Raw genomic sequence first — 25,853 nt, forward strand, 5'->3', positions numbered from 1 at the left:
GACCAAATAATTTAATCAATATGTTTTTATAATGGCTATAGGTTGAGTATAGATCAATAGACCAAGAAATTTATAAGTAATGAAAAAAAACCCCAATGAATTAGAGGATGTTTCAAAACTTTTGACCATAACGTTACATATATTTAATATCAATTCAAAAGCAATTATTTTACAGGATGCTAAAAATGAGATGCTCGTGTTAAAGGGTGATCACAGAAAATCGTCTGCATGATAAGTTCCTGTTTCCTAAGTGCCTGTTTGTACCGTTTGTACAGAAAATAAATATGCTGAGATTGCTTAGTTGCTCCAACTTCTGTCTTGCTTCTTTTCGCTGGCTCTCCTTATTTTCTTTTCTCTGTGTAACTTTCATTGTTTTTATATTTACCTGTGGCAGTCTTTCTGGATCACTGGGCAAATTAATAAGGTAAACACAGGCTACTGGCTACTCACTCAACGTTGTGCTGACAGAACAAAGAAACAAACAAACAAAAAAGTCTGGGTTGTGGTGTTTAGTGGCGTGTGTGTGAGAGTATGGTAAAATGTGCCAGCGCCCCAAATTTGGGTCTGTCCAAATGCAGTCATGAGAGTTGTGGTTAAATCTTTTTATATTGATTCAAAACAGGGATTTTAGATGTCAAAAGACAAAAAAAGAAAAAAAGAAAAAAAAAAAGACTGCTTATGTAAAAAAATGGATCTACACTTATGAAAAGATTATTGTGACATTAATATCATTCTAAATGTTCCAAGGCTGAAGGTAAGTGTTCAGACACTGCGGAACATTCCCTGTCAGACAGGTGGGCAAATATTCTACGAAACAGACTTTCAAGTTGGAGCAATTAGTGTCAGCAGTAAGCCCTGCCAAGCCCTGATGTTTGCCTTGCTATGAATGCTGCACATGATTAGCTTTTGAGTCAGCCATGAAATAGGCGATGTGCGTCCATTTAAAACGTCATTACAAGAGCAGTCAGAGAAACATGGATCACTGCCAGGCAAGTACTTCACCGGTGCCAACAATTTGGAAGCCAGTCAAAAAATTTAATTAGTCAACAGCTGCACATAAAAAAAAAAAAAAACTTTTTTTAAATGAGACACATTTCCTCATGAATCAGGCATTTGTTCAGTACATCAAACTTTAAATGCATGAGGTGGTAACCTTGTGTTTTCAACAGAATTCAGAAAACCAATACAAACTACATTCGTTCTACATGTGGCTCTGATTTAAAAGTACTCAATAAAATGCAGGTGAACTGTTTTGACCACATTTGACATCATATTCAATAGACAACATTGTGGCATTATCGTATACAAATAAAACAATTGTATGAGTAATATAATATAATTTTTTTATTTTATTAACAAAATATATTTCAAACTGTCATTATAGAACTGAAATAATATATAGTAAAAAATGATTTATATGTTGATAAACATTTCTTACATTTAATTTTATTCACATAAATTTCAAACTCTCATTGTCGAAAAGGTCTATATAACTGAACAATTAAATTACATAAGCATTCTTTACATCTAATTCTTTTATATTAATACATATACAGTATATTAGGGAATTGCCATGGTAGAAATTAATAGAAAAAAAAAATCAGTTTGTGTTCCTCATCTTTCACGGCAAATGGGAGACCAAAACCCCCCGGCGAAAAGTCAAATCCGTGCAATAGGGCGCCCCCCGCTCTCCTCCCATCCTTCCTCTACCCCCCCGGAATTTTCATGGGTGTAAGTGGGTACCAGAATTTTTCAAATGTGGAAAGTTTACATATTTAAGACATAAATTACTTATTTACACATATTTGTTAAAGCTTATATAGTAACTGTACTGTTATCCCTTCTTGTTTTCATCCATAGTCTGTTGCTCTCGGAGTAATGGCCCTCAGATGTTGAACTGGAGTGGAGCCTGTAGATGACCGAGCATGATAAGCACAATTTACACTTGAAATTCCAATTCATTACAAAACCAGTTAAGTTAACAGCTTCCCAAAAACTTTTAGTTTGGTATGACCGCTTCATAACAAATTTTCATGCATGTGTATGTGGGTACCAGAATTTTTTTTTATATGTGAAAAGTATTTATACTTTACATATTTGAGACAAAGACTACAACAGTATACACATATTTACTTAAATCTTAAATTACCACCTTGCCACCTAGCTGTTACCTATTCTGGAAGGCGGGAAAAGTATTTGAACTCAGAAAAGATGGATACAAAAAAAGGTCAAAACAGAGTTTCTACCGCAAATATATCATACACAGATATTTTCAGTCTACTGCATATTTTTCTGTCAATTGTATTCAAACATAAAGAATGTTTGACAGTCCATTATCGCATACTATTGGTGGAATGTTTTACAGCAGTCAATCTTTTGGGAATCAGCCAAATGTGTCTTGGCTAGCGATCCATTCCCATAAATTCCAGCTTGGCTGCAAAGTTGGCTTAACCATCATCATAGAATGCAATGTAGCATCACAAATTGATGCTCAAAAATGTAAGTATTAGTTATTAAATTAAAAAAAAAATACAAAAAGTTGCCCGAAGTACAGGACGCTCCAATTGCCCTCATTGTTCTGCTGCATATTCCGACACAAATACATTTGTGTACACAAGCAGTCATTCTAAGGCCGGGGTTCTCAAACCTTTTGGAGTCAAGAACCTCCTAGAAAACAAATTTTCCAAGGGAAAGTTCCATTTGGAAATTTTACGGAAACCAAACAAAACAGAAAAATAATTTAAGTGCCCTTTACTATATATTCAGGACCATATTCAGTTTGACGACTAAACTAAGCTAAACATATGCAAAGCAACACTATATAACATGCTGAAGTTAAAAACTAACATTTGCTAGTATGTTATCTACAGTCACAAGTTGGACCAACAAACGAGTAATTTGGGGCATAAATGACAAAATTCCAACGAAGAAAACACAACTCACAGACACTTGTGGGCCTGATCTCACAAAGAAAAGGAACAACGCGTGTGCACTAACATTAACACTCCCAACTGAAGCCTGTCCTTCCCCACCACAAAAAGCACTATCATCAGCGGTGGCGCAAAAAAACAAAGACGAAGCCGAACGAGGCACAAATTAGTAACTGTTAAAAGATAAACTAAATCAGTTCCAAAACAGCTAAATTATTTCACAGACCTCGTGCAGTCAGACCCTATTTTGACATCCAAGGTAAGAAATTATTGAATTTTACAATGCATGCAATTATAATTATATGAATGTGTAAGGCATACAGCAGGAATAGCCCAACTAAAGCCAGAATGGGTTATACGTGGGGTCGCCATTTTTGAGTGGCCTACTACAATTTAAAAATTGTATTTGCTACCAATATTACTTCACTGCAGAGCTTTTCCATATATGCAACTGTGGTCGATAAAAATATTTTCACAAGCTAAAATGCTTTACTTTTTCTACTTTGTGAAAAGATCCAAATTGCAAACAACTGCTCACAAAATGGTCATCTTAAGACAGATTCCTTGGATTTTGGTTGTGAATCCAGCGATGGGATTCAGCTGGTGTCTAGTAGAATGGCTGTTAAAACTGTTCATGTAGAAGTCCAAAATAAATTAAAAAAATAAATAAATGCTTCTCTGTCACAAAAAGATGGGACAGCTGGATTCCTGCTATCTCACAAAACATGAATCTAAATAAACGGCTGTCATACAGTAATTAAGTAGAGCACTTTCATTCATTTTCCCAGATGACCAGAGAGTGAGAGGGGTAAGTTAAATTCTTGATCTCTCGGCCTGTGAGTGATCGCTTTGCTAGCTGGTGCAGGTAGCAGCAGGTCTGTCTGAACTCAGGTGCCCCTGTGGCCCCACCCTCACACCCATTTAACCCATTTGACTTTTTCTACACCAGCAATCCCCAAACCCTATCCCACCAGACACGACATTCTGCACACAATCTATGATAAGCTCTCATGTAAAGCCTTAGAACTGGCTGTGGATCAAGTTGCATACTTAACCCTTCTGGATCATATACCCAGAGGATTTGCCCGTCTTCCCAAGAATCCCCACTTCATATCAATTCATGGTCATTATTTGGTGCTTATGAACTGAATTGAACCTAAGGCTGTGATAAATTGTTTCGGTATTACAAAGCATCAGTAGGACTGCCACAAATAATTATCGCTAGTAAACTTTTCCAGCCGGGAAATGATCTTACACCCTTTATATGATTATCATTAAATTATAAACATGCATCAAAAAAATTTAAAAATAAAAAAAATTGTTTCTAAATCCTTTAAATGAAACATTGATTGTAGCAGTTAACATTTTGAATGCAGTTCACTTGTTTGCTTTGCTGGTGTGTTGGTGATGAGTGCAGAGAGAGACATCTTTTTAGGACATATAATTAGTACATTTTTATTTTACATTTCCAGTGATCCAGGAATCATTTACAAGTCAACAGGAGCAAAAATGTTTTTGAGGGATTATTTTGAGCATGTAAATTTACCTAAATTAAGTTTGCAAAACTTAGCAAAATCCAGGCGTTTTTATACATCGAGGGTCGCCATTTTTGCTTCCTGTTGTAGACTGAAAATTACATCATAGTTGCTCATGGCTCAGGTAACAAAAGATCACTGCCCAACTTGCAAATGTCACATGACCAAAGTTAGAAAACAACCTTCCTCCTGTCTCATGTACAATAGTATTACAAAACAAGATGTTTGTTGGACGCCACTTACACAAAGGCAGAGAATATAAATGGTTATGTTTGTCTAAGTTTCTTCTTTACAAACATATACAAATAGGGCCATCGCAATGAAATCTTTTTAAAATCAGATATAGACTCTCACTGACTAATTGAGTAATTGAATTCTATTACACTTTCACAAAGAACCCCTAATGCTTTAAAATTAGTTTCATGAGTGTTATGAAATAATCCTGTTTTGAGAACTATTCAAATTTTTCCTCAAAATACTGTGTTGCTCCAATCAAAGGTGGCAAAAAAAAGATTTCTTTTCATTATCACATTTAGAAAATAAATGTCCAAAGGGAGGAAAAAAAAGATGAGCATCAGATCATCTTGGCACATACTTCAAATTACATAACATTTTTGTGTAAGTGTAAGTTTTGGAAATGGCGCATGCAAGCTCCAGCTGCCCTCATTATATCTTTTTGTCACTTAGAAATTTCATCCATTCAAAAGTGCACTGGGAGGTTACAGACTATCTGGTCCAATAAAGCTTCTGTAATTCAAAGCTTTAAGCTGCTGTAAAGATGATACCGGTTTTGTTGAGTAAGCAATTGGTTCAACATTAAAGAGTCCAAAACCAATGCCACATCTGCTTCCCTTTCAAAAGAAAAAAAAAAAGAAAAATAGGGGTGGAGTTAGGGGTGTGCTCAAGGAGGTAAAAAGAACACATGAAAGTAAAAAACGGAAACAAAAGGAAAACATGGAATGGGTGGTGGGAAAAGCTAAAATGGCTTGTAAATAAAATGCCTTATTTTTCCCATTGTGCCTTGAATGTGTGATATTGAGATACCCCATCGTTCAACACTACCTACAAAGATTCTTCCTGAGTTTTGGCTGGAGGTACTGGGGGATCCCATTGAACCCAAGTGAAGAGAGAAGTCAAAGGTCAAATCATAAAATAAAATAAAGTTACGATGAAAACAAGTGCAATACACACACACACACACACACACATACATATATATATATATATATATATATATATATATATATATATATATATATATATATATATATATATATATATATATGTATATATATGTATTTTTTTTCTTTTTTTTCTCCCTCTTCACTACCTCCCCATATTTGCAGCATTGGTAAATATAGGATTATGCAAATGATCACGCATACCATTAAATGGTCTCAATTTCAGATGTGGTAATGGGCTGTGGTTTTAGAGGAAAAGTCAACTCCCTCATCACTAAATATGGATCGCTCGGAAAACAGAGGGCCTTGCCAACAAATGGCTTCAATACAAGCACGCTGCTTTGACGGAGAAACACATGGTTGCTGTGTGTGTGTTTATGTACACCGTGTTTTCATTCAGGCCTGCAAAAAAACAAACAAAAATAACTAAGTGTTAAAATTGCCCAGGGCTGTCAAAATTAATTGTACAGGGAGCAATTTTAGGTTGCGGGCCAAACTGGATAAAATTGCATGACTAAACGTGCATTCAATATGAATCAAAAGTCCCATCATATGGATCATATCAATATAAATCGCAATACCCTTGATTTATGTGAGAAGGAATGCATTTGATTGGAGACAAATCAAGAAGACCCCAATGCTGGCATTCGCACAGTACCAGTGAATAGTATGAAACTTCTTTTCATTTAAAAATGTCCCAAATTGTTGTTTAACATTTAAGTCATTGACATTATGAAGACATATTGAAATATAATGGATAACTTGTCAACAAATTAATTTATAATTATTTTAATTTGTATGTTATTATTCATTGTTTAGACATACAATAGTAAAAATGCTTAGGGTGACCTCAACTGGAAATATTCTTAGATTTGTTTGGTCATCTCTGAAAGCAGTCTTATCCTCGTCTTCACACAAACTTGTGCGTTTACCTTGAAATACATTAATGAACATTTTTGCCAATTTCCCGACCTTAGTCTTAATTAAAACATGCTTTTTAAAAATATGATTCACTGATTAATCAACAAAAGTAATCAAAAGATTAAAAAGTAAGTGAAGTACTTAGGTGCAGCCCTTATAAAATGTGAATGTGTTTCCAAACTTCTGACTGCTATTGTGTGGTATAAAGCAGAGGTGGGCAAAGATTTTGACTCGAGGGCACAATGTTCTAAAATTTTACAAAAGGGTTGGACTTTGATAATCAACCTCATAATAGAAAAAAATTGCAGGATATTAAATAAATAAAATAAAAACATTTCAACATTTATTCAAGTCCCACGTATTTATTTATTGAAATGACTCTTATAACTACTGCAAATTAACTCATTTAATGCCAGGGACGTATTTTCTCGTTTTATTAAGACCCTGGACATTAAATGCCAGATACTCAAGTATTAAATCGATACTTAAGTGCAATAATTTACAGATACTTAAAACGGACAATGTGTAAGATTTAGACCGATTTTCATTAAAAGGAATCAAATAAATGAATATAAATGTCAAAAATTTGCAAATAAATGTGTTTTTAGTGGCCAATAGTATGTTTTAAATGTAATTATTTTACATGAGGGAGTGGCACTGTTAAACGTGACAATGTTAAATGCTGTCCATAATGAAAAATCTAAATCTTACACATTGTCCTTTAAAGTATTAAATCGAGATACTTAAGAATCTCGGGTTGAATTTCTGGACTCTTTAAAAATGTGAAAACACATTCCTGTCAATGAATAAGTTAAATGAACAAAATAAAGCTTTTTTTGTGCTGGCAGTTACTTAAGTATTTTAAAGCATTGATCATTCCACTATCCTTCAGGATATTAATATTATCACTTTCCACCTGACTGATAATTTCAGGTTTGGCAGGCCGGATTAAAAAGCTTAACCGCAGATGGCCCCCGGGCTGTACCTACTTTGCCCATGCGTGGTATACAGTATATGCAATACGCAACAACAAGAAAATATATAGCACATACCTAATTCCACTTGGATGTGTTGAACTCTGGAGGTGCTCCTGCCAGGGTTGATGAATGTGATGGTGTAGACAAAGTGGGGAGTTGGGGTGTGTGAGATTGGGCCGCGGGTGTGAATAAGTGCAGGGAGGTGGACAACAAGAGCAGGTCAAAGGGCTCCTGGCGTGAGGAACCAAGCCAGGCCCATGGCCCGTGCCAGGAATCTGAAAGAGCGGGCACTCCTGCTGACCACAGGGACAGCAAAAGGAGTGGACGTGACACTGCTGGCAGCAGAGCTGTGAGGGCTGAAGACAAGCGGAAGACGGGGATGTAGTGGATGGGAGGTGGCGTTTGGCTAGCGTTTCAGAGTCTGTCACAGCGGGTGAAGTTGCTGTGGCAGTCGGGTGGGGGAGCGTCCTAAGGGTTCCGTTCTGTTTGACAAGTCCACCGTTTTGCGTTGGTCTGTTTGTTCTGTGGACTTGCGATCTGGGCTTCTTTTGTGGCTGTCTACATGCTGGATTCCTAACTGAGGTTTCTTCATCTCCCTCTGCTGTAAGGTCATCACCATTTGAGGCAGATGTGAGAGGCTCTTGGACATCGCCGTCTGGTAAACTGGTGTTTGAAGGTGCCGTTCCACCAGGACTGAGAGGATGCACTTCAATGCTGGGGGCCAGAGGGTCATCCATCGTGTCGCTCAGGGCCATTGTCCTCTCCCAATGGGCCTGGCTGCAATATCGTCACTCGTCTAGGGTGGAAAAAAAAAGAAGAACATTATTGACTATTTTGCAGCTCCAAGTATTTGTGCAATGGCATCCATTCATGATTACCTGTCACGTAAAACCAGCACTGCTCTAGGGCATAAGGGCTACATTTTATGTTTCTTCCTTCTCAATAACAAGAAGGACAAACAATGAGGTCATGTTCAAGACTCTACAATTTACCAAGTATGAACTAAAGCATCCTGACAACTACAGCCTAATAGGGACCCTCAGCTTGCTTGAGTCTTGAAAATACTTTTACCTTGATTAAGTCAATCATATAGCTGAATTACAAATGCTATTCATTTCAATACAAAACATTAATTAAATGCAAATGACTTCTTATCAATGCAACACCTTTGCTTATACCAAAGGGAAGTACCTAGCACAAATGAAAATGCAAGCTCAACGCAAACAAGGCAGCACTATATAACATGTTGATGATAAGAACTAACATTATTTACAGTCACAAGTTGAACCGAATCAATAACTAATAAACTAAATCAGTTCCAAAACATAATTTTTTCCGGTGCGGCCCAAGCGGCCCGGTACCAGCTGATCCACAGACCGGTACCGGGCTGGGGACTGGTGGTTGGGGACCACAGCCATATTTGATTATGGTGTGACGCACTAAATTGATTTGGGTTGAAAATTAATTTTACTGACATTTACTAAGGGAAGCCATAATAAAACCCCATTTCACACAGTGAAAGTCAACAATTAGGATGCAAAACATTGCCTTGTCTCCTTCTGATCCCTTATCGACCCAGAATAGCCTTAGCCATTACAAGCAGGCTATGTGTCAAAATGGGTGGCTTGGAGACTCAAGAGCAACATAATTGAATAAGACGTTATAAACTCTAGCAATTTAAATATTGAGTTTTTCTGCTTTTTTACTGTTTCCCTGTCCTGAATGAAGCTATGCATCACATTGACTGCCATTTTCATGGAACAAAATTGCGGCATATAATTATGTAATGCATGCATAATAAAAACAGTAACACTACATAACGTGTATTTCAGAGAATCCAGCCTCCGATACTTAGTGATATTAAAAGCAGTGAACTGAAGGTTGATGACGTGGAAACTCTCAGATGATTCAGACCCAAATTATAACTGTGGTTCTTTAAACAGGGCATGCCACTGCTGGATCTAACATCTTAAATAAATCTTGGCTTGTCAAGGAAGGGCACAATTATTTTTTTTAAAACCTGGCATTGGATGACCCAAAAAAATAAATGAGCTGTGGCTTACACTTGCTCTGAAGATTGAAACTGCTCAAACGAATTGGGTGTCTTGCTTTGCAAGGCTACTCCCATGCCACTGACATATGTTGTGCAAACTACTGCTCATTTATGTTATAGCTTGCTATTCTTGTTTAGATTTTTCTTCTGCCATGGGCTTCATTTTTAAACACCTAAAGAGGAAGTCTTGATGGGTAAAGGGGGCCATTTTGGGAACAGATGTGACATCAAGACGTTGACAGGGCCATTTTTTTGTCCCAGCAAGATGCCAGATTGTTGCTGACATTGCTAAAATGGAGTAATCTGATAAAGGTCAGAAGAAGAAAAGAACCAACAAGAATATTTATTTGAGCCAGAAAGAGCATCTATTGTGCAATGTCTGCTAATGTCTAATTACTACAAATTTTCATCCATTCCGATTACAATTTGAATTTTTTGGCTGCTGGAAAATAGAAGTTGAGAACTTCAGATGATTGTTTTTGTATAAATCCCCAAATTTACAGCACATTTCTAAGGATAATTCCTATTTTTGTCAATAATTAAAAACTAATAACTCCGACACACGCCTGTTTCATCAAAACACATCACGTACAGTGGTAGCTCTACTTACAAAAACCCTCGTTACAAAATATTCAGCTTAGGAAACGCTTTGACGGAAAAAATATTGTCTCTCATAACGAGAAAAAATAATTAATAAGAACGGCAACTTATGCGACATGAGACACCAGTGCTCGTGCCAAAATGACTGTAATGCAATACGTTATCACAACCCATCATTAGAACTTCATTTGTTACAATTTGTGATGCATTTGTATCATTTATTAATGTGCCAGCTTGCCCACAAACGAGACAATAGTTTTTTGCATTGATATTTACTGTAGTCTTCCACTTTTGATCTTTACTAGTTTCATCCCCACTTCCCACCAACAACGTACACTGTAGAACTACCAAACATAAAGTTGATATTAGCTGCAGCTAACATTGGACACATTCTTATGAAAACATGTTTGTAAAAAAAAAAACATATATGTAACATAGTACCGTCTGACGTTAAGGTTGTATGCAGTTTGTTAGCACTTTAGCAATGACATCAAACAGGAAGCACTTTGCATGACCCTTTAACTGCATGAACTAGTAAACTAGTTTAGTTTACTAAGTTTACTATTGTAAACTTACATGCTCAAAATAATCCAAAAAATGAATGTTATTACTCTAAGGAACTTATAAATAAGTCCTGTATCCTTGAAAATTTAAAATAAAAATGTACACATTAAATGTCCTAAAAAGGTGTCTCTCTCTCTCTCTCTCTCTCTCTCTCTCTCTCTGCACTCATCACCAACACACCAGCATCTCAAGGCAAACTGCATTTGGATTGTCAACTGCTACAGGAAATATGATTGAGGTAATTTAAAGTTTTTTTTTTTTTTAATGATTCTTTACATGATATATTTTGATCATTCCACACTAATGTAATTCTAATATGTATTTGTTACTGTTTTTGATGAATTTGTATTTAATAATTTAATAAAATTAATTTAAAAGGATTGGGAGCATTTTGGGGGCATTGGAACAGATTAGATGTAAAAAGCGCCTCTGCTTATGAAATAGTCATGTTACAAAATTACTTCCAGAACTAATTAATTTCGTAAATAGAAGTACCACAGTATAGAATTTCATTTCTACAATGATGGTTTGAAATATATCTTTATTAATAAAATTTTTAAAATGAATATAAATCATTTAAAATATTTTGGTCAATAATTTTAGTTTTACAATGATTTTAAACTCCACACAGGAAGGACAGAGGGAGGTGGATTTGAACTCAGGTCCCATTAACTGTGAGGCAGATATGCTATGCACTGAGCCACTGAGCTGCCCATCAAAAATAAATAAATAAATAAATTCCACATTTCAAAAAAGTCGTACCAGTTGTTTAATTTAGTGGTGTCACTTCAGGGTGTTGACAAACATTATTTATAAGAAGTACGAGTCTTTACATTTTTTTATGTGTAAGCAAAAGTAAATCACATATGTGTCTGAAAATGGACATACAAATAAAGTGGAGCCTTACTTCATGAACTTAATTTGTTCCACAACTCTCTTCACAAATATTTGAAATCATCCGTTGGACTCAAAAAGCAAAAAAATGTTCCTAACCCTAACCCATATGAATAGAATGGAAATATTTTGTGGGAAACTTTATAGGATTTTAATACATTGAGGGTGAACAGGGTGTCTTGCTTTTACGGCTATCTGTAAAGCACCTGTAAAGATTTTTAATCAGGGCTAGACACAGTTGTGGTGATTGGCAATTAAGATAATAATTCAATTTAAATCATTGAGAGCAAGCATGCAAGTATACCAGTTGCTACTTCTGACAATAGAGATTAGCATGTATATATATATATATATATATATATATATATATATATATATATATATATATATATATATATATATATATATTTTTTTTTTTTTTTACTGACATCAAAGAAAAGTAATGACCATACAGTATTTCAAATCCATTGTTATTTTAAAGTATATTTCAGAGAGATAAATATTTCTGACTGCGATTGGGAGGCAACCAGTTCACAGTGTCCCCTGCCTACTGCCCGTAGACAGCGGGGATACGCACCATTAAGCCTACGACCATAGTGAGGAAAATCTCAAAAAAAAGATGATTGGTTGGAAATACTTCAGAATTAAAAATCAAGATGAACTGCATGTCTTTTTAAATATTGGCAATCCCCTCAGTATCACCTACCCAGATGGGGATGAGGCCAAGATGAGCTATTTCTTTTCCCCTAATGCATCAGAAAGCAATGCCAAGACACTTGAAGCAATTCCCGAAAGTAAGTGGTTAGGAATGACGCAGCTGATGACAAAGAATCTTTTCAAAAATATCCTATGTGAGTTTTTGATAAGTGGATAACTGAGACACCTTGGGCGACAGCGCGCTGCAGTACCACAAGTTGAGGCACCTGGGAAGTCTTTAATTTGAGCTAATATGCAGTAATTACCAAGTCTCAGTTAAGAGATTATTACCCACAGTTCACATCAACATAGAGAACACCTCAATAGATACAAACAGCTCAGCGTATTCTTTGACATGTTTCTAGTTGTCAGGAGAGACTACGGACATATTTGACCCCGCAAACCACCCCCAAGGGTCGCCTTTTACAGCTGGACTGTTTAACATACCATTCTGGGCAACAGCACTGACACTTAAGACGGTTATTGCATTGTCCTATCAGAGGGAAATAAGGCAAACACATGCTCTTTTTTTCAGCACAATATTTTGGTGGGATTTAACTGGGGGAGAATAGACACGTGAGAAAAGTTTTTTTTTTTTTTTTTTTTTTTTAAACCTACACTAAAACTGTTAAGCGTGCAGGGAAATTCATCCACAAATAGAAAATAGTGCCCACACAGCCATGTTAACAAACTATGCACAAACGTTTTGCATGAAAAAAAACCCAAACGTACTAGTCACAAACTTATTACAGTATAATGATAATTTAAAAAGTGAATATGCACTGTCAGGATTTAGAGAACGTTTGTGGTTTGGAAACAACGAGGCGGGGGTGCTTTTCAAACTACTTGAGATTAATAGCCAAAACTAAAACTCAAAAGCGAGTTTTAAAACCATTTTACCCAATTCCTGATTTGCTTGTTTTATGCTTACTTCCCCCACATTGCCAAACATTTAACTGCATAGCCATACTTTTTTTTTTAAATTTAGGAATAAATAGCATGTTTGCGACACATCACAGTCACGAGGTGGCACACACACTTGACTTGACATAAATGAAAGGACACCAAGCAACATCACGATATCGACTCGGCTTCTTACATGGCTCGGTTCGAGAAAGCGCCACCAGACGCGAAAAGCGGCCCCAAGCAAAAGCAGCACGCCACAACTGCTTCTCAACCTACCGTTGGTCCCAACGCTACTCCTCGCAACACGCGGCGCCTAATTGTCGACTTCCAAAAAAGTCCTCGCGTGCAGCGCAAATATCCGCAGACTGAATAAACAACCGAGAGCGAGGAAAAGACAGAAGCATGTCAGACGAGCAACTGCACAGCGGCCACATACTACCTTTTTCTCGGGAGGGAGTGAAGCCAGTGAGGCAGGCCGGCAGGAGGCGGTGGGCTGGGACTGCCGGGACCGAAACTCACTGATAGGACCGCCGCCGTCCGGGCTTTAACCCGCTCATTGCCAACCAGTGTGCAGTCGAACAGTGGTTCCCAAAGTGGGGTCCGCGGTACGCCGGGGGTCCGTGGCCTGACTGCAGGGGTCCGTGAAATAATTTGGGTTATTAATAAAAATATATATTTGTGTTGATTTTATTTCATTTTACATTGAAATGTGAATGTATTCACTATGCTGCAATAAAACAATACATTCAAACAGTTTAATATATCTTTCGAAATGTAATATTTTCTTTTATATTTGTCAAATAGACCTACATAATCCACGTCATCATCAAAAGAGCCTGATTATTTAGACACCAACTGTTTGGCAGCAACCTGTTTGGGAAAAACACCCAGTTTGTTAAGTGTGCAATTTGAAAAGTAACAAATATACATGTTGTCAAATTGAATATGCTGCTGAATAAAAAGGGCACTTATTTTTGTCTTAAATTATTTTGTTTGCAATGGGGGCCCTTGGAAAACTTGCTTTCCAAAACGTTTGAGAACCCCTGCCGTAGAAAACTTGTCCAAAACAGGGTTTTTCAAACTTTTTGGAATCAGGGACCCCTTTTAGGAAAGCAAAGTTTCCAAGGACCTCCATTGCAAATGATTGGACAAACAAAACAAAAACAAAAATCATCCAAGACAAAAATATTAGCCCTTTTTTATTCACAGATTCAATTTGACATGTATATGTGTTAATTTTCAGCTATATCGAAGTTTAGAAAACATATATTGCAAATTACACACTTCCGCATAACAAACTGGGTCAATTTTCGCCAACAGGTTGCTGCCAAACATTTAGTGAGTAAATGATCAAGTTCTTTGATGATGACATGGATTACATGGGTCTATTTGACAAATGTCAAAATTATTACATATTTTAAAATATATTAAACTGGACGAATTGATGTTTTATTGAAAAATAATGAATACATTCACAATCTAATATAAAACAAAATGAAAAAAAAAATATTACTCATTCAATGCCATGGATGTATTTTCACGTTTTTTGTGCGTGTGTTTTTTTAAGGAGTCCTGACACTCAATCCCAGACACTTAAGTATCAATTTAATAATTAAGTATCTGGATATTAATGTCCTTAATGTACTAGAGTATCAATTTCATATTTAGGTATCTGAGATTGAATGTCCAGACTCTAAAAAAAACGTAAAAATCTGTCCCTGGTATTGAATGAGTTAATAACCCGACTTATTTCACGGACCACAAACCCGGGAGCCTGAAGACCCCACTTTGAGGACCACTGGTCTAAAAAAAGTGTATTCAATTAAAACTATGTCTTTATTTCTCTGTCTTTGACAGGGCCTTATCCACCAATAAATGACCATCCTTCTCTTCAACTGGAAAACAAAAACATCACCATATGTGATTTTAAACTAATCGGACCATCTTGTATTTCTCCTGAAGAGCTGCAGGTATTGAGACTGTCTATTAATCAATCAAAGTCATGCTAAACATTGATTTCAACAGGAGGTAAACGAACAAGGCAACATGTAAATGCCCCAAAGAACCACACATTGGGAGTGAGGAGGTAACCAATTACTTTAGTGAATGAAATGAATACGTGGATATGTTTTGATTGACAGAACAAAGTATGAAGCTGAAATGTCTATTTATGTCATGACATCCATACTACATGACATAATCTACTTTACCAACGCATGCACATGTAGATATTCTGAATATATTAGAAACCTGAATTTTAAAATTATGCTCAAAATCAAATACCGACTGCATATAAACATAGTCATTGTCTGCTTTACAACATATTTTAATTATTTTAAGTCTGATTTCTTGAGGCATTTGGAAATAACAAAAAAAAAAGAAAATTAACTTCATTCATAGATTTGTACAAATTATCAACATAAAGTGTCTTTTGGGATCATACGCTACGTTCACATAAAGTCAATAACTTTGAAAAGACGGAATATTGGCAATATTCAGACCCTGAAAGGCCATGTATCATGCATAACCCCAAATATACTCATATTTGTGTTTTTAAACACTTGACCCCTAGGTTTTTGAACCCAAATGTCATAAAAAGTTGACTGGGTTTTCTTCATTGAACAGAACATTGGTTGCTCAATTCGCAAGGAAATCTCATTCTAAAAGTTTAACTTTTTGCTTCCGTAATGTTGGATCCTAAAAATGTCGCATTAAAAAGTGTGTCTCAGGGTAAGGTTCTTGTGTAATTTAATGCTAAAATTGTCCATCTGCCAAAAAGGAGGCATGTGTATGTTTGTTAAGTGCATTGTGTGGTTGGGCATGCATGTACATACGTCAGTCAAAATAATTTATTTACAACATTTAGAATATCATGTTCAGAGCCTTCTCATTACTAGTATAGTAATGAGAGTAGGGAGATTAAGCTGTGCTTCTTGTGTCTTTACCAAATATTGGCCAGGATGCATTATTGAAATACTTTCTGATGACCACTGTCCCGTTACTGAAACTTTTCAATTCCCCAAAACTAAAAAAAAAAAAAAAAAGTGTAAAATCCTGGCCGAATCCTTTAACAAGAACTATAGCCAGGTAACATAGCCTTTAATTCACCACCTACTTTCAGTCACTCTTTTCCCCCTCGAGTCCTTGTTGGCAGATGTCGGGGGTGTTAGCGCTAATTAGGTGGGAGACGTTCATTCTCACTACAAGGAATGTCAAACGGATAGAATTTCCACATTTTTTTGAATCTTTGTTCTACAGGAGCAATTTGGGCAGAGCCGCTCGGGGATCGACTCATGTTTTTGTTCCTATTCTTCAATCCATCATTTACTTCAGTCCAACAGCTGTGATTTTGTAAAATGTATTTAGGTTCAATATGAAACTCAGCTAATATCATATTTAATGACCTAAGACTGTAGTTACCTTGAAAATGAAAAGATGATTTTCTTGTAATTCCATCCTCCTCAAGTTTTACTTCTCCCTTCTATATTTGTGATGTTGTCTGCTACACTAGTCACTTTGATGAGTTGTGGGCAGTCATCTGAAGGGCCTGTGGGTTTCCTGTTGGGCCTCTTGTCCCTCCAAGCACAGATTGGTCTTTGATGTGGTTTGCAGTTTTTAGCTCCATGCAGGCAAACCCCCGCGTTGCGTTATATTGCCTCATACGATACTCATGGTAATTGGAAAGGTAAGGACGTCACCATGCATCAGCGCATTTGCTATCAGTATTATTATTAGAGATGATCACAAAGCACCATCTGACTTGTTGGGCTTTGACTGGCCTGGAGGCCAGATGCGCAAGAGTGCCTCACGACTGCAGATGATTACTGTTTGCTATATGAACTGTGCCTTAATCCTGGCAGACAGCTGGAATTAAAGCCAGGTACGGCCCTCTGCCTTCCGAGCATACTCGGTGATAAAACCTCTCCCCTGCTGAGAAAATATTTTTTTCCCAGCAAAATTGATTTACTAAGTCTATGAGGATTTTTTTACGTGCACAAATGGTTTAGATGAAATACACTGATCACTGTGAAGTGTGCATTTGAGTAGCCATCATAAAATTTGAATTTTAAGAGCGCAAAATAGTCAAAACTAAATTCTGCTTTGAATTGCAATTTATAAGCAGCGAAGCATTAATACACGATTAAATGTTATATCTTTTTTGGGGGGCTGACCAATTAAATTAGAAGAAGCAATAGTAGGGGTGTCAACCTCTTTTTCGTGACGGGCAACATGGTATTTTTTTCCCCCTTGGAGGGCTGTTGTGATCGCTTCATATTACTGCATACTATATCCACAACAAATTAAGGAATCACTAGTTCTGAAATCAGAAGCTAGTTAAAGAAAACAATGTTAAATTTGAAGTCAATTTATTTTAAAATGGAAACCGTACAGATAATGCTTGGGATTTATCAATATAACTAATAGGGAGGAGAATTTACAATGTTGATACAGTATTTTAGAACAGAGGTGTCAAACTCAAGGCCCGGGGGCCAGATCCAGCCTGCCACATCATTTTACATGGCCCACAAAATGCTAATTATGACTTCAAATTTCTAGCTAAAATCCCAAATTTTGAAGTTGCTTATAGATTTGACCATTTTTGTTATCAATCTCCCTTTTTAAGTTTTTTTGTGGCCACTGATTTCAAAATGTGTAAATGTGTGATGATCATATTTAAATTATTTGACTTCAGTCATAACGGCCCTCCGACAGAAACAATAACTACAATGCCGCCCATAACAAAAATTAGTTTGACACCATCGTTTTAGAGGATAGATCTCATAAAATAGTGTTGAAATTTCCAAACATTTACCTTTATGACCCACATAAAATGAAGTAATAGGCCAATCCTAGCACCCGGTCCTTGAATTTGACACATACTATTTTCATGGGTTCTTTGTATGTTTTTGCATAGCTTCTTAATCATAACAGAAAATGATTCAGTATTACTGTATTTAATCATATTGTAGTGCTGGCCACCTGTCAATGGCCATCAATAAATTGAAATGAAATGAGAATTGTCTGATTTAGAACTGTGCAAAGGCACTTGGTAGTTTTTGCTAAGACAGCTGTTCCACATATTATAACATAAAAGAATTGTTATAGAGTGGTTTTGTCAAGCAAACAAAACAAATACAAAAAACCCAGGTCGATCAAGAAAAAAAAAACCTGCTAATTGGGAAAAAAAACAAACAAAAAAATCGAAGGTTAGTCATCGCTTGATAGTTGGGGTTTTTATGCCCTGAATTGACAATTTGAATGTCATTTCAGAATAGCAGTGGGCTGCTTACATCGGAGCCTGCTTCTCTATGGTGTTATATTTGTGCCACCATTATGAGCGCGCGGAAAAAAAAAATTGAGCGTTGAAAATAAAACTGAGCGAGCGAAAACAGATTTTGAGCGCAGAAAAAAGTTCTTGAAAAGAAGTTTCTCGCTCAAAATTCCCTTTTGCTCGCTCGCAATAGCATTCTCACGCTCAACATCTCGGTCTCGTTCACGATAATCCTCCCTCCCTCGCTCAACATTGCGTTTGCTCAATATCGAGCTCTCGCTCGCTCGAGTCGTCCTCTGCGCTCGCTCAGTTCTGCTCACGCGTTACGTTTATGCCACAAAACCAGGCAATCAGAGCTTGTAAAAGCACATTGATTGAAAGCTTGGTATCCAATGAGATTGCTTGTTGTGTTCACCCGGAACGAGCAAACGAGAGTGCGTCACATCGACGTGGGCGGGAGGAGGTGGGCTTATATTATTAAAGTACAAAAACTAACAAGGTATTTCTGTCAAATGATACAATACAGTAATAATAATAATATTAAAAGTAATTCTCCAGCCCAAGTCTATGTTTACGCACTCTCATTTGCCCTTTCCAGGTGAACACAGGGCAAACAGAGTGCGTCAATGGATAGCGATCAAGCAATCTCATTGGATACCAAGCTGTCAATCAAAGTGCATTTACAAGGTCTGATTGGCTGGTTTTGTGGCACAAACGTAACGTGTGAGCAGAACTGAGCGAGCGCAGAGGACGACTCGAGCGAGTGAGAGTTCGATGTTGAGCAAGCGCGATGTTGAGCGAGGGAGGGAGGAGTATCGCGAGCGAGAGCGAGATGTTGAGCGAGAGAGGGCTATCCCGAACGAGCAAAAAGGAATTTTGAGCGAGCAATTTCTTTTTCTGTGTTCAAACTCCATCGGCGCGCGCTCAAACGCTTATCATTACGCGCTCAATAGTTTTTTTTTCTTGCGCTCAAAATCTGTTTTCGCTCGCTCAGTTTGATTTTCTCCGCTCAAATGTTTTTTTCGCACGCTCGTAATTGTGGCACAAATATAACGCCATACTTCTCTGGGAACAAAAGATGATCAAGTTGGTTTAGTGTTGTCATGACTATGCTTCTGGGAAGAATTGCAAAATAAAAACGTTACAATTGTGTTCATGTAACATGTTACTTGTACCATTAGAATAGTTTATTTTGAAGAATTAGCGGACTTCCAGAGAATGTTTGCCTTTGACTACGGTACCATGGCTTGACAGGCAGCTCATTGTCTCATACGTCTCATAGCACTTCTAGCGAAATAAACACATCACACCCCCTCTTCAATGTTGACTCATGGTGGAACCATGCTGTAAAACCTTTCTGATGGATGGCACATGTATTTATGGATGCTGATGGTATTTCTAGGCTACTAGTACTGTATATTGCTAACCCTTTTATTACAGATCTTTTTTTTTCCCTGAAAAAATCTTATGGCATATATTACTTTCTTATAAACCGAGGATACTTGGAAAACTAGTGAAAAAATTCCCATTTACATAGATTAGATTACAGGCCTTTGGATATTTTGTCCCATTGGTATTTTATGATGGGATTATATAGCCCAATGGGTTTATTTGAAACACCGATTGATGTAATGTTATATATGATAGAAAGTATTTAAAGTATTGACATATATCGCACATATAATCAATATATTTCTGCAGTACTTGATGGTTAATTCACAAGAAATTGTACAACGCAAGCTACCTCGTTGACAGTAGGCCCAGCACTGGCTTGTTGTGTATGGAAAATTTGCTAAATGCCACTAGAATCTGGAAATAGGTGTGTAATGAACTGCCGGGATGCCTTTTATAAAAAGTTGTGGGACGTAATATCCCAATGGGAGTGAAGGGGTTAAACCTGAAGAAGTTGTTCAGCATGTTGATATGTCACTTTGGCAATGAGCAGCGCGATCAAATCTGTGGCGAGCTGCCACCTGGCTTTCCTGTCATATCCAAAACAATTTGAGAAAAGATGGCGCTGATGTGTTCTGTTGGGTGGAGTCAGAGGGCTTTTTGTGCTCTTTTGAGTCATGAACACACACACACAAAAAATGTTGCTCTTCTGTGTCACTGTTTCAAATGTTGACGTAAATAGTTCCTGCTACTCACTTTGGTTCCAATGGTCTTTAAACATAGCAGGCTGTTTTTCTTAGAATTAAAAGCTAAATTTTATAGATACATTTGATTTGTCGTGCTGATATATACTATGCTGGAAAGACACATGCATTATCCAGATGGCCAACCCGTCTGGTTTTTATCAATACGCAACATACAGATAAAAGCAGATGGCAGACAAGAGAGTAAGCGGTTAAAGCAGTTGGCATAGACTTAAAGAGATTGGCAGAGAAGTTGAGCAGCACTTTAAGTCAACATTCTTCTGTGATGTGTTGACTGGCACCACAAAGGTGAGAATGACATCACATGCACATGTTCACTCATATAAATTGGCAGGTGAAAAGCCATAAGCTGGGCTATGTGATGATTTGGCAATCATAAATAGACAGAATTTGCTAGGACTTCAAGAGTAACTGTGAACAAGTTCAACTTTATGTAGGATGTGAGAATTTACCATTCACAGAGATTATAATTCGCCTTATGTGGCTGACCGATCAATATTTCTCAAATGGCGCCGGGGGAAAAAAAAAAAAATCAAATTTTTAAAATTTTGGGGAAAAAAAAGTATGTCTTCTATTTGGGGAATTACAGTAATTATAGCCAAAATATAAGCTTTCTATTGCTGATACTGGCTAAATAAGATTAGTATCTCTTTAGCATGTAACAAAAACATGGCATTTGAACAAGGGTGAGCAGCTTTCTAGAACCACTGTATGTAAGTTTATCAACCAATGAGAAACTAAGATCATCTTCAGCAAGAAATTGATATTACAGTGCTCCATTACTTGACGCCTCTCCTATCGGGCTCTCAGTGCATTGCGGATTTTTTTTTCCATTAAAAAAAAAACAAACAAAAAACTGTAGAGCGGAGAGACGTGCTGTGAAGGTTCCCTGCATGCCAGACTTACGATTTAACTATTACTCTACTTGCCACTGGCACGCCTAGGATGTCGAACTACCTAAGTACATATATTTACTTAAATCTTAAATTATTAAACCTTTTACAGTAGCTGTAAAGTTGTCCCTTTCCGTTCCCATCCCTTTGGCAATAGTCTCATGGTGAGCCGTGGTTATATTAGCGGTGCCCAGATGTCTAATCAGAGTGAAGCTTGTAGCCGACCAAACATGATAACGATCAGAGTTTTGACTTAAAATCCCCAATTACAAAAGAAATCTAGGTACTAGATTTACAACGCTCAGGTGCAGTGCTGTTCTTTCCTGCTCTTCCTTCGCATCTACCTAACAGCGTGTGTGAGTTTAATGAGCGTGACGGACACTCCCACAAGGCACGTGATTGGCTCCCGATGCAACCGTCGACTACCATCTACTTCGCGGTTTTTCACTTATCGGGAATTACCGGTCCTCATTAACCGGGAAAAATGTGGGGTTACACTATATAACTGATTATTAACACAGTCCAAATTGACAAATTGACATTATTGAAATCGCAACAGGCAAAATTTCTTGCCTCAACGTATATTTTCTTTTAAAATTGCAAGAGAAGTTTAAAGAAGTGATGCATGAAGACCCTAACCTTATTTCTCTACTTTCCAATTATTTAATTTTTCTCAAATGAAAATAAACTGAAATACTGAAAGAAAAATGAATTATTCGTGGTATGAGTAATTTATCCCATTAGCATAAATTTGAACCAAAACTTCTACTATGGTTTGTAAAATTTTATGAGTCATGAAATAAAACTGGGAAAGTCACAGACCACACTACTGTCATTAATTGAGCTTGTTTTTGTGCTGGATGCAAAATCAATGGTGAGCTGCTATTTGGCAGGAGAACAACATGCATACAAATTAGTAACAGACTCACAACTTACTTTTGGCAGTTTTTTCAAATTCATTATACTAAAGAAATCTACATACAGTAGTATAGAGTAGCGATTCATAATTATTGTAATTTCACAAATCTCAATATCTGTGTCTTGCCTTCTCTTTGTTTCGATGGCCTGAGCTGGTTGCTTGTCTGGGAAAGGACATGGTTCAATCTGAAATCCTCTTTCTGTTGTCTTTCAAAGGGAGACTAGTGTGGGAGGGACTGACCCAAAAGAAGATGGAGAAAGAGAGGTGGTATGCAAACAGAAGGTCCTTATCAAGTAGAAGAAAGGAAGCAGCAGACGGAAAGCATTGCAAATGAGGGGTACTTGCAAACTAAAGAGCAAAGCTGGAAAGAAGAGATCTTAATTTGCTTGAACAGTCATGGAGTTTGATCAAACTGCAAACAGGGTGACAGGGACGTTTGATAAAAAGGAGACGGTTAAAGAAGAGCAAGAGGCAGCTGGTCTGACTTCATCCAAAAAAGACAAAATGTAAACAAAATATTATTTTCGAAGGAGAACATGAACCCTCACACAACATTGCCTTATCAGTACCAATACCAAAACCTCATGGCACTAATGAAAAGCATCAATTTGGCTAGAATTACAAGACAGTCGAAATTTCAGACATCCCATTCATCAGAAGAAGCCTCAAACACCACAAACAGATAATCATATCCACCTAGCCTGCTTTGTGTAAAAGTCTCAACGCTACACAAGACCAGTAAAATCCAGAATTTTTTTCCCCCCAATCTGCTCGAACCCTGACATCCAGATTCATAAACTAAGTCATTTCAGCACATGGAAAAAATGTGGATCCGACCACCTTTTGCAATTGGGACCTCTGTGGCCAAGGTATTGGGATCTTTGCCTGCTAACTGGGGAACATTGTTCAAGACAATCCACCTAAAACGACCCCCAAACTTATGGATGTAGTGTTCTAGAGCACGGGTGTCAAACTCAAGGTCCGTGGGCAAGATCCGGCTGGCCACATCATTTAATGTGGCCCGCAAAATGCTAATTTGACCAGGTTTTGGGCTAAAATACCGAACTTGTAAGTTATCTTAAAAAAAAAAAAAAAAAGTTGTTCCCAATCTGTATTTTGATTTTTTTTTACCAGCCTCTGATCTCAAATGTAGGTAAGTGTGTGACAAACACACGTAAATTTTATTTCGGCCTTCTGACAGAAACTATAACTACAATGTGACCCACAGTAAAAATGAGTTTGACACCCCAGTTTTAGAGCAATACAGGAAACCCAAACTGCTCTCAATATCATAAATTAAATACCCCGCCTCCCAAAAAATCACGCAACCACTAATTTATATTTAGAATTTGTATTATGTTTATGAATTAATCTCAGTTCAAGTTCATACCCTATGCTTAGCAATGGAAAATGGAATATTTACTGGGCACAAATCTGTAATAGATTAAGGTGAACACAAAAAAATGCTTTCTATTCAATGCTATCAATCAATGTCATTTTTTTTTTACATGTTTTTTTTCAGTCATAGTCTCTTGACAAGTCCCAGTTACTTTACAACATTGTAATTTTTAGGGCAGTCTCTTCTGTTGCATTAATTACAACGCTGCATGAGTCTGCAAGAAAGGTCCATGTAGAAAATGGTGGCACTATCTTGGATGACACAACTAGCAAGACAATTGTCATTGAAAATATAAATATAAATAATGGTTGTATACATTTTTTTTTCTAGAGTGAATAAACCATAGAAAAAAACTGTGTTTCGGCAGAATCCTGAAGGATCCATGGGAGTTACCCCAACATGTCTACATGGGCTTTGTGGACTTGGAGAAGATGTTTGACCGTGTCCCTAAGGGAGTTTCATCTGCTTCGGGAATATGTGGTACCGAATCCCCTGATACGGGCCGTTCGGTCCCTGTACCACCAATGTCAGAGTTCTGTGTGCATTGCTGGCATTAAGTTTAAGTTGTTTCCAGTGAGGGTTGGACTCCGCCAAGGCTGTCCTTCATCATTGATCATGTCCCTTATCATAATAGACAGCAAGAAGCTCGGTCATCCGGGAGGGCCTCAGTGTCAAGCTGCTCCATGTTGAGAGCACACAATTGAGGTGGCTTGCTCATCTGATTAGGATGCCTCCCAAACACCTCCCTGGTGAGGTGTTCCGGGCTTGTCTCTCCAGGAGGAGGCCAGAGGGATGACCCAGGACAGGCTGGAGAGACTATGTCTCGTGGCTGGCCTGTGAATGCCTGGGGATCCTCCCAGAGGAGCTGGACAAAGTCGCCTGAGAGAGGGATGTCTGGGCTTCCCTGCCCAAGCTGCTGCCCCCGTGACCCAACCCCAGGTAAAGCAGTACAACATGAATGAACAAATGAATAAAATTCTGTGTTTCATTTTCAGTCCAGATAAACAGGTCCTAGACTGAGAATTTAAAACCGGATACCAGAGAGCCGACTGACGAGAAATTGCTTGAAGGAAAACCGATGATAAAACCTAAAGGATCACATCCGCGTGTCAAATTTCTCTGCAGGCCTCTGAGGGCGGGGGACTGGATGGAGTTGGGAAGGACAATTTTTTTGTGTGGTTGAAAATGTTGGCGGAGGAATGAGATCACATCCTGCTGTCATAAACCTTTTGGATGTCTGACAGACTCAAACATAGGTGCAAATATGGTGAAGAAGGGAGAGGGAAAAAAACAAATGCACAGAGTGAGTATTAAGAATGGAAAGGTCATTAGGGTGACAAGAAGGGAGTGATGTTTTTTCCACAAATTCACTAGCAAGAAATGGAAAAAGACCAAGGTGTTTGCCCATTTTGCAGCTACAATAAAAAAACAGCCAGTCCAGACCTTTCTTCTTGACCGTGTTGCTCACTTCAAAAGATTTTCTTTAGTAGTTGTCATGCACTGTCTGAGGAGTTGCCCATTAATGACCTCATAGTGGACAGATGATCTTATAGTACAAATTTAATTCAGAGGAAGTTGTTTGTGTGCTTGTTTTCTTAGTTTTAGCTTGGGACTGTTTTAAATCAAGAGCTGTATTATCGCCGTAGGACTAGCTCTGTAAAAGAAGTCAATCAGATGAATCTGATTTTCTTCATTTGGTCAGTTAGCAGGAGTATAGCATAAGCTGCAAAGAGAAAATACTTTTATTCTGCCACACTGAATTACAGTTTCCCCACTAATGTTATTAGATGTATTTATTGTTGCTTGAGACATCCCTTTTGGTTGATACATGTCACATGACTTCACCACCAATCCAACGAAACTACAAGTGTTGGGAATGTTGTACTTCTTCCAAAAAGTAATTTGATAACTTAGTTACTGCACTGCAAAGGTGGTTAGTCAACAAAATCCTACTATA

The 25,853-nt window shown here is 37.4% G+C and overlaps 1 protein-coding gene across 4 annotated transcripts in view; it reads right to left on the reverse strand.

Moving 5' to 3' along the window:
- The window catches only part of disp1 (dispatched homolog 1 (Drosophila)), a 79,520-nt gene that overhangs the window by 14,838 nt on the left and 38,829 nt on the right, over nucleotides 1–25,853 (reverse strand). For 2 of the 4 annotated variants that reach the window (XM_088403538.1, XM_088403539.1), the window contains one exon: nucleotides 7,620–8,340. In XM_088403538.1, the coding sequence (XP_088259664.1) occupies nucleotides 7,620–8,299 (680 nt within the window). In that variant the 5' untranslated portion in view covers nucleotides 8,300–8,340. Of the gene's footprint in view, nucleotides 1–7,619; nucleotides 8,341–13,533; nucleotides 13,652–25,853 lie in introns of those variants that run through there. The other 2 variants (XM_088403540.1, XM_088403541.1) reach the window with 2 other exon arrangements.

The sequence above is a fragment of the Hippichthys cyanospilos genome, chromosome 20 (assembly GCF_059441005.1).
Source record: "Hippichthys cyanospilos isolate Australia breed blue-spotted pipefish chromosome 20, RoL_Hcya_1.0, whole genome shotgun sequence".
Classification (NCBI taxonomy): Eukaryota; Metazoa; Chordata; class Actinopteri; order Syngnathiformes; family Syngnathidae; genus Hippichthys; species Hippichthys cyanospilos.